The 9,405-nt window shown below is 37.0% G+C and overlaps 1 protein-coding gene across 1 annotated transcript; it reads right to left on the reverse strand.

The window, feature by feature from the left end:
- Positions 1-416: 416 nt before the first annotated feature.
- GCG (glucagon) lies at positions 417-8,828 on the reverse strand. Its single transcript, XM_038421945.2, is given in 12 exon segments — positions 417-912; positions 2,194-2,247; positions 2,250-2,304; positions 2,306-2,338; positions 4,528-4,665; positions 5,905-5,958; positions 6,984-7,023; positions 7,026-7,071; positions 7,073-7,111; positions 7,113-7,146; positions 7,579-7,608; positions 7,610-8,828. Coding segments are annotated over 12 exon segments (615 nt in total). The 5' UTR covers positions 7,675-8,828; the 3' UTR covers positions 417-885.
- Positions 8,829-9,405: the final 577 nt, after the last annotated feature.

Genomic DNA, 9,405 nt, shown 5'->3' on the forward strand with positions numbered 1-9,405 from the left:
GGCATGTATAAGAAACACCTAGCACTCCAAAATTTGCAAAGCTGGCTGCTCTTGCACATTTTGTTAAAATACAACAATTTGTGATAAAGAATATTTTAAACAAACTCCACCCTATACCCTTTAAACTCAGCTTTTGCTTTCACAGTTTCTTTTTTTCAGCAAAAGTCTACTCAAAATTCAGACACATCCCAGTTTTAGGAAATCATCAAAACCATTTCATGAAAGCCATTCACACGAGGAAATACTGTACCATGAAAATGTCAGGAAACAAATGCTAAATTTATGCACAGCATTACAAATGAATCACTTTTGAAGCTCTGTGCCACTTTAATTCCCTAGATATAACAAGCTTGTGTTTCTTCAAAGACGCAAGGGACACACACACACACACACACACACACACAAGACAACAAAAAGAAGCTTGAAAATAAAATTTACTTTAAGGCTATCATTAATATCCTGAAAGTTAGCCTTTATAACAAGGTTTCAAGAAAGAAGTTCACTTCTCAGACATTGGTGCCTGGCCAGCCCCTTTTAATAATGCAGATATTTGGTGTTTGGATCACCCTATGTACAAGTGATGTCATAGAAAATAATTTAATTGCTAACTGTACGTTAGAGATATTTTGGCCCTAAATAAATGGAAAATATGAAGACGAGGCAGCTTTTTATATTCTTAAAGTTGTTACTTTGTGTGTCCTTTTGATAACATCTTCTTCCTATATAATCCTTTGGCAACACTCCACTATAGTAAAATCATTTCTTGGCATGCCAAAGCACTATGGCTCTAATATAATTTATAGAACACAAATTTCAGAATTCCCTGGTGGACCAGCGCTGATGTAGTGAAGAAGATCTTGACTTGTCCCATATAATTTTGTACTTTTACTGGTATTCTCCCCAAAGGTCCCTGGAATAAAACAAAAGGACATAATTAGGACCAGTTACAGTATTCAGAAGATCAAACGTATGTGGAGACCATTTTTCCTGGTTTAGATTAACTGATATTAGTTCCACAAACCCTTAAAAACTCCCTCTAACTTATAGCATAAAATCACAATATTTTCTAAAAGTAAAGCTCTTAAAAGATTTTTAGTGGATGTGTTAAAACAACTTTTTTCATGTTGTTACTAGATGCTAAATTTGCTAAATGCAAAAAAAAAAAAAGGGAAAAAATGCCAATAAAATTTATATTTTAATAATTATTTTCAAGCTTTAATAATAAGAATTAGTATTTGTTAGCCTACCTTCTCAAAAGTGACTAGTGATTTTGGATGTTTCTATTTTTGTGTGAGATGCATGAAACAGGCCTAATTTCCATAGGGAAGGCACTCAGCATCTTTGGAAATCAAACATTACTTACGTCTCAATTTGAACAGTTTTGTCTTTAAAGTGCTTTACAAACATCAACACATAATTCATAAAATGCCCGAGATTGGGTTAGAAAATTTTTTTTTCCATTTTACGAACAGGAAAACTGAGGCAAGGGGCTTAAATTACCCACCTTAGCCACAGAGGTTTTTCGTGTCATAGGAGGGATTAGAGCTCAGAAGTTCCTGGCTCCCACATTCTGTGCTCAGACCACTCTTTTAGACTGTATTCTTTTTTTTAAAAAAATCTCCAATACGTTTTAATAGTATTTCGGTGGTTATAATGATCTGTACATGTCAGTTCTTTTATCAATAATTTAATTTGGGCAAATGCTTGTCAAATCAGATCAGTGGCAAAAACTCCCATTAACTTAAATAGGAACAGGATTTGACTCTTGATACAAAACATAGACTATACTTGGAATGGTTTTTGCTTACAGTATATGGCACCGGTTGTAGTCCAACCTATTTAATACAAGTATGGGTATAAATAAATAAAAAGAAAAGGAGTACTTGTGGCACCTTAGAGACTAACAAATTTATTAGAGCATAAGCTTTCGTGAGCTACAGCTCACTTCATCGGATGCATCCGATGAAGTGAGCTGTAGCTCACGAAAGCTTATGCTCTAATAAATTTGTTAGTCTCTAAGGTGCAACAAGTACTTCTTTTCTTTTTGCGAATACAGACTAACACGGCTGCTACTCTGAAACCTATAAATAAATAGTGACAGTTAAGGGGAAAATGAGCTGTCTTTCCTCGTGTGCTGCAAGTATATTAAATCTAAATATTCTAAGATTTAAGATGATCACAAATTTAGTCACTCTGGGTAACTTTTGTGTTAAGCAGCCATTTTAAGAACTCTTTGGCAGCTCATGTCACTCGAGGATTTTGTTGATATCACTGGTAAAAGTGCCATCTGCATGTCTTCTGTCAGGTCTCAGCTGCATTAGCTTCTTCTGAGAAGACACTTTAAAGGGGAGAAAGAAATGGTCAAAATAACAGCTGTGTAGACCAGAATAAACAAACCTCTCAACGGGCCTCATCTGCAGTCTTTACACACTCAAAGCTCCCACTGATTTCAAGGGACGCAAAGGCTAGCTCAGTATTAGAATGTTCTATGTTAAAGGAACAACTGGAGCACTTCTCAGTGAGAGAAGATAGTTTGGATGTCTTCCTTTCCCATTTAGGGCACTTTTCTCAAAGATTTTTTTAAGTGAGTCTCAATTATAATTAAAAAAAAAATAAAATGCCAGAAAACACCAGACCAATACATCAAAGTGCAGTTTCCTAAACCACTGTTACTCACAGCTGAGATTAAAACATAATCAAATTCACGGGTAAACATAATAAGCTTCACTGTTTAAGAATGAAGATATTATTAATTGTAACCAACTGTTTCAGGCAGTGATTAATAGTTTTATTGGATTTATAAAGTCCTAGATTATAATTCCTAAGGTGTTAGTTGCATGAATATTTACCCTTTTTAGCAAAATCAATTGGGGTTTTAGCTTTGTGAATTAACAGCTGCCAATTATAGTATTTTCCTAAATTCTGTGTGTTTGTGTGCTGTATACAGGACATATGGGACCAGCGGTGCTGGAACAATTTTTTATGTGGGATGCTAAGAGCCATTAACTGTACAATTTTTATAGTGGGATTTAACTGTTTAAACCCTGTATATAAAGGAAACTACTTCAAGCTAGGGGGTGAGGCAGCACCCCCGGCACCCCTAATTCCAGCACTTATGTGTGAGGCCCGATCCTGGCTCCTCTTTGTGCCCCTGGAGATCTATTCTAACAGGAGCCAAGAGATTTCCCTGACAACACCCTTTACCCCATTTGCTCCCTCCCACAAGGCAAAGGGGATTCTTTAATTGACAGGGTCAAGTGGGGTTGGAGCTGGAGCACACTGTGCTCTGGTGTCTCTGGCAGGCGAACAGTCCCGAGGGGAGCCCTCTAACTTGCATACTTTAGGATGGCCATTAGGTTTGTCTATGGGACCCCAAAGGCTAGTTTGATCTGGAATAAGGCCAAGGATCAAGTTTTCAGAATAGTGATTTACACTTACCCCACTTCTCCAACCAGGAATCTGGGCTGAACACAACTTGACCTGAGAATTTGGCCCTAATTTTTACCTCCATTGTCTACAGACACACGGATACCTTTCTGCTGCCCCTGATGCTATTCATTACCCATCACAACAAGACTAACGGGAAATCAGAATGTCAGTATCATAACTTGCCACCATTCTCTTTTCAATAACTGATCTCACTCTTAACTCTATCTTTTCAGGGATGGTCAGTCCTTTCAGAATTACTTTATCTGTTGGCTCTTCCTAGACTCCAACACACAATCTTGTCTTAGAGATATTTTATTATTATTAATATTATTATTATTTTGTATATAGAGCCAGAGACATACATGGTGCTTTACAGCTGGTAAAATGTATTTTTCAAAGAACAGAGGGTGAAATGAAATCCCTGCCCTGAAGAGCTTACAGTCTAAAGGCCCAAATAAGTACAGACACGGATAACAGAGGAGAACACTGTAGCTGCTAAGCCATGAAGAGCAGGTGGGGATTTGAAATAGGAAGCGACAGGGGATGCTTGGAAATGATTAAATGGGAGGCTGTTCTAAGTGTAAGGTTATAATGAAAGAAGGTATAAAGTCAGGAATGAGAGGAGTGCATAAGCAGGAAAGAGTGAAGCTTGGGATAGTGTGTATGGAGCAAGAGAAGATGTCTGAGCAAAGAGGTCAGAAATGTAGGTGGGGCAGAGCTATGGAAGGGCACTTGGAGGACAGGAGATGAATCTTGAACTTATTGCAGGAAAAAGATCTTAGAAAGGGAAATGGGGGGAGGGGGACGGGAGGGGGGATTCTGGAGGAAAGACTGGTTCAGATTTAGACATATTGACCTTGAGTCTAACTGGACCTTTCTATAGCGTAACAGCACATTAAACCTCATCCAACATCTCCATTTAATCTGTAGTAGGACTGAATCATTTAAATGATCATCTCACACCCACAATGTATCTTAAGATACAAAGAAAAATATGAAATACAGCAAGAATAAACAAAATACATTATGGTTCCATTAGGCTGATTTCTAACCAGAAAAGCCAAACAACATTTCATGATAGGAACGGAGGGATTCTACTCTCTTCTTCCTCGTCCGTTCACTAACCAAGCAATGAACCTCTTGGCAGCTTGACCTTCCAAATAAGAGGTGATGTCACTGGTGTAGGTGCCCTCGGCATGCCTCTCAAATTCAGCATGACGCCTCGAGAGTCCATTGCTGAAAGAAAAGCAGTTCTCTTACAATCAGGACTATGTTATCACTTTATCTATTTGTGTCCTTTGCTTGCTTCTGTTGGCTTCTATTTCCTGCCAGACCAACATTTCTTATTAGCAGGAAGTTTCTCCCCATATTAACCTTCATATTTTCACCCCTAGGTCTTAGTTACACCCCTGGCATAACCCTAAATAATTCCCTCATATCCCCCTTTTGTCTCTTAGCCAAACTATACAGATTAACTCCTTTTGCCTTCATTTCCTCCAGCCACTGAGCATTTTGGCTACTCTTCTCTGAAGAACCTCCAGTTTTTCAACATCCGTTTTGTCATGTGGTTTCCAGAACTCTTTCAGGGTGTGCTCAATCTAGGGTGTGTAGAAATGGACTGTTTTCCTCCCTCTCCCCTTGACACATTGTCTTTGCATATTCAGACAAAATTGATCATACTGGTCTTTTCTGAAGCCAAATTGCTTTGCAAAAATTACATCTAATTTGCTGCTCACTATAACTGCTTGGATCATCCATTCCCTGCCTTCTGGCAGATTAGACAAGTTTTGGAGCATTTTTTTCCAGATGTATTAGAATGCATTTATTTTTAGCATTTGTTATTTTCTGCCTATGTTTCAAATTTCTCTAGGGCCCTTTTGCATTATTTTTCCATCTGCTTGGCAGTTGACATTCCCTCCCAATAGTACCATCTGCATTTTTCAATATATGCCATCTATTCCCCCTTCTACAATGAACAAGTTACATAAAAATGGACCTAACACTGATCCCTGGCTACTCCGTTAAAATCTCTGGCATTCCCTCTTCATTGGTCTTGGGTCCAGTATTGATCCCCCAGCTCCATATTTCTTTAGGATTCCCCCTGCCTTCCACTCACACTTGTGGATTTTAGTACTTCTTCCTCTGTACGTAATCATTAGATTTCTTTATTCCCTAAAATTTCCCTTCCTGAAATCTAATACTCTCATACTGCTACATTCTCAAAGCCATTCCTGAATTCAGCTAGCTCACAGCCACTGGTTTCCAAATTCCCTATCATAATGAAAGTCCTCAATCATTTCCTCCCCTAACTATAAAATTAGACCCAGAATGCCTTCTTCTATGGCTGGAGTATCTAATTCCTGCACTATAATCATGAAGGTGTTAGGAATTTCTATATGTTGGCTGTGTTTCCTGCCAACCGAAATCTCAGTTGTTTCAATTCCTTCTGAGTAACTTATCCAGCATTTTAAGTACCTTGAAAGCTGGTCCAGGAATTTTTCATTCTCTCTCTCCTCCAGTGCCGGTTGTCTGTAGCAAAGGCCCAGAGTCATTATATCCACCGATATCATATTAGTACATTGTATTGTATGCATAATATACATTAGCTCATAAAATGCTATTGAATATTATTTGAATATCACTGTAAAATCTGTGAATGCTAAACTACCCAGATGAGTGCTTTCGGGGGCTGTGAATGTAATTGAAACAGGCCCTTGAAACTGTTAGTTCCATACAGATGCTCCCCGGGTACGCAAGACCCGACTTACGCAAATTCACACTTATGGAAAAGTTCTGTAAGCTAGAAATAGGAGGTTTTTTGTTTGTTTGTTTTTTTTTTGTTTTTTGCGTAATGGTCGGGTATATGTTTCCAATTTATGGAAATTCGAGTTACGCAAGGCATTCTTTTTTTAAGGACCCACCTTAGCAGAGGAAGTTAAAATGTTAGCAGCACTAACTAAAGTCAGAAGGGAACATGTGATCCCCCTTGTATATCATAGGCCATAGAATTCCATCCAGTTACTTCTAGACTGAGCCCAGAAACTTGTTATTTGACCAAAACATATCTTCCAAAAAGGCATGCATTGCCAGAATGTCTGTGGCAGAATTGAGGTATCAAGTGGCCGAAAAGCTTAATCCTTGATAAGTGTTCTATAAGGAGACCACAGGATCAGAGTAGCGAAATATGGAAAGGACCCTATTGAGTGAGTCTCTGAGTCCATCTTCCTTACAGATGACAAATCAGATACCACACTGATACCAGCCAAAAAGACTGATGACTATTTTCAACAATCACCTTCTGCTATTTCAAAAAAGATTGAACTAGTATATAACAATGATCTTCCACGGTTGGTCATTTTTTTTGCTAACAATATATCAATGCTATGTTTCACTTAACCTTAAGGTCTTCTTCTCTGATTTATATGCTATCAATAAAAAGGAAATAGATCATGTTCTGTGAGGGGAAGCTGAATAGTGAACTGATTCCTGACATGCACTAGATTATGGGTATATTTGTGCATGGAGATTTATAATGATTTTTCCAATATGCTTACCCACTTCTTTTAGTGCTCATTAACCATTGCACAAAATCTGAGCTCGTCTAGTGTCCAAGTACTTGCTGTAATCACTGGTGAATGTGCCTTTGTGAATGACGTTTTACTTCATTCAGCTGTCTAGATTCATTCTAATGGTTCAGTATGGGAAGCTTTGAATGATCTGTGAATAGTTTGTAATAGTTTAATCAGCATTGATGGTGGCACTTTTACAGTGGTTATACAGCATTGACTTCTTTTTTAAAAAATTCTATATCTCCAACAGATAAGACCAAAAAAGAAAAAAAGAAAAAAAAAATTATTTGCTACAGATATGACTGTTAGCGGCTGACAGAGTCAATCAGTATAGCAGCCTGGTAACTGCATAACTAAGAGTCTATTAGGACAACAATAAAATGGTACTGTTAGAAACACCAAACAACTGGGTGTGCTGCACTTTGCAATATAGATATCCTTCTCTGATCCACAGATGAATGAATACACTGTAAATATTATAAGAAACTTTTCCCTCAAATCAAAGAGTTTGTATCGAATTGCGGGAAAAGTACAGGGGAGTATGTTGGATTAATCGAGATGTTTGATTGTGTCGGTTTACCTGGATTTCTCTTCTGGTCTTGAAGAGGATTTGCCAGCTGCCTTGAATGATCATTAAAAGCAATCCAGCCACAAAATAAATGTTTTTCATTTTCATTGCCTGTCAGAACACAGATGAGGGGGGGAGGAAATAAATATAGTCCTTTACATACTTTAGAGTCAATATAGAGACAGGGAAACCCACTAATATAGAATGGAATGAAACTCAATGTATATGAGAGGAGAATGATAATCCTACATAATTTCAATGTGTTGCAATTTTCATACTATAACACCAGGTGATTTTTAATTTTCTGAATTTATTGACTAAAGAAATAAAAACAGAATCCCATCACAGAGTGCAATGTCACATCCAGCCACTCTTCTTGCTCTAAATGAGCATTTTTTTCTTCATCCCCTCACTTCTAAATTCTTGTGCTTTGTATGCTTTTGTTTTATCATTTAAAGCAATGAACACCTGTAGGATTGGGCTCCTTGGGTAAAATAGGCAAATTTCAATCCAGAGTGTGATTTTACAAAAAATAAATATATTTATGGTTAGAAATTTGTGATACAGAAGGTATGTGAAATTCTGTTGTGTTTATGGTACTTTTGATACAATGCTATACCTAGTGCAGTCTTAGGTTTTCCATTTTAGTCCATCATTAGATTTATACCTTGCTTCAACTATAAAGGGCTGATCCTGATACGCTGCTAGGTGTAATGCATATTGCTGTGGATAGTTCCATTGACTGTATAAAATTAATAATAAAGGACTAGATTGGGATTTCTATCCTACTCCCTGTGTGGTCTCATGAGTAAGATTATTCATTGTGAGTAAGAGCATCACAGTGTGGCATACAGTACGTATATATATGTTTTGGTGGTTCAGCACTACATTGTGAATCCCTTATTCAGACTGGTGAACACTTTCTCATACATGTAGTCTCATTGTCTTAATTATATATTTCAGTGAGCAATCACCAATGTGAGTAAGGTGATTACCATCTGTTCCTTAGTATGTAAATGCTAAACATGATCATTATTCAATGTACTATTATTAATTTGATTTAGCTTATGGACCCAATATTGGAGATGAACAATAATGATTTTTTTTTTAGTTTGCAGGCAGAACTGGAAAAAATTTATTAAGGTTTTGAATGTTCATTTTGTTCAGGTTCAGAGTAGCATCCGTGTTAGTCTGTATCCGCAAAAAGAAAAGGAGTTGCATCCGATGAAGTGAGCTGTAGCTCACAAAAACTTATGCTCAAATATATTTGGTTAGTCTCTAAGGTGCCACAAGTACTCCTTTTCTTTTTGCCATTTTGTTCAGTTTTTAATTTCATTTTGTTACATTTTTGGGTGCTTTTTAACCTTAATTATTTTAAACAAACCTCGCTAAATTAGCATGAAATGTCATTTTGGAATGAAAAGTCAAAATAGTTCATTTTGAAACTGTCAAACATTTTGAGTTTTTCTAAATTTCTTTTTCATTTTTATTAATTAAACCTATCTCCAAATTCTACTCAAATTCACAGTTTTGACTGCCTTGATACTGCATTTTTAATAGAATAAAATATTTGACCAAAATAATTTTGACCAACCTCTACCCAATACTGCAAATACTTACTGCTGAACATAGACCCTATTACTGCAAATAGCCCTGTTGATTTCAATCAGACCACTCACACAAGTTAGCACATCAGTGAGCAGCCATAGATATTTGCCTGCACTGGCTCATAGACTAAAGTGATTTGTAATGAAAGCATCTATGAAATTGAAGCAAATTATTATAAAGCAGCAAGTAGATTTTAAAGTACTTGCTTTGGGTTAGTCTTAACTTTATGAA

The sequence above is a fragment of the Dermochelys coriacea genome, chromosome 11 (assembly GCF_009764565.3).
Source record: "Dermochelys coriacea isolate rDerCor1 chromosome 11, rDerCor1.pri.v4, whole genome shotgun sequence".
Taxonomy (NCBI): domain Eukaryota; kingdom Metazoa; phylum Chordata; order Testudines; family Dermochelyidae; genus Dermochelys; species Dermochelys coriacea.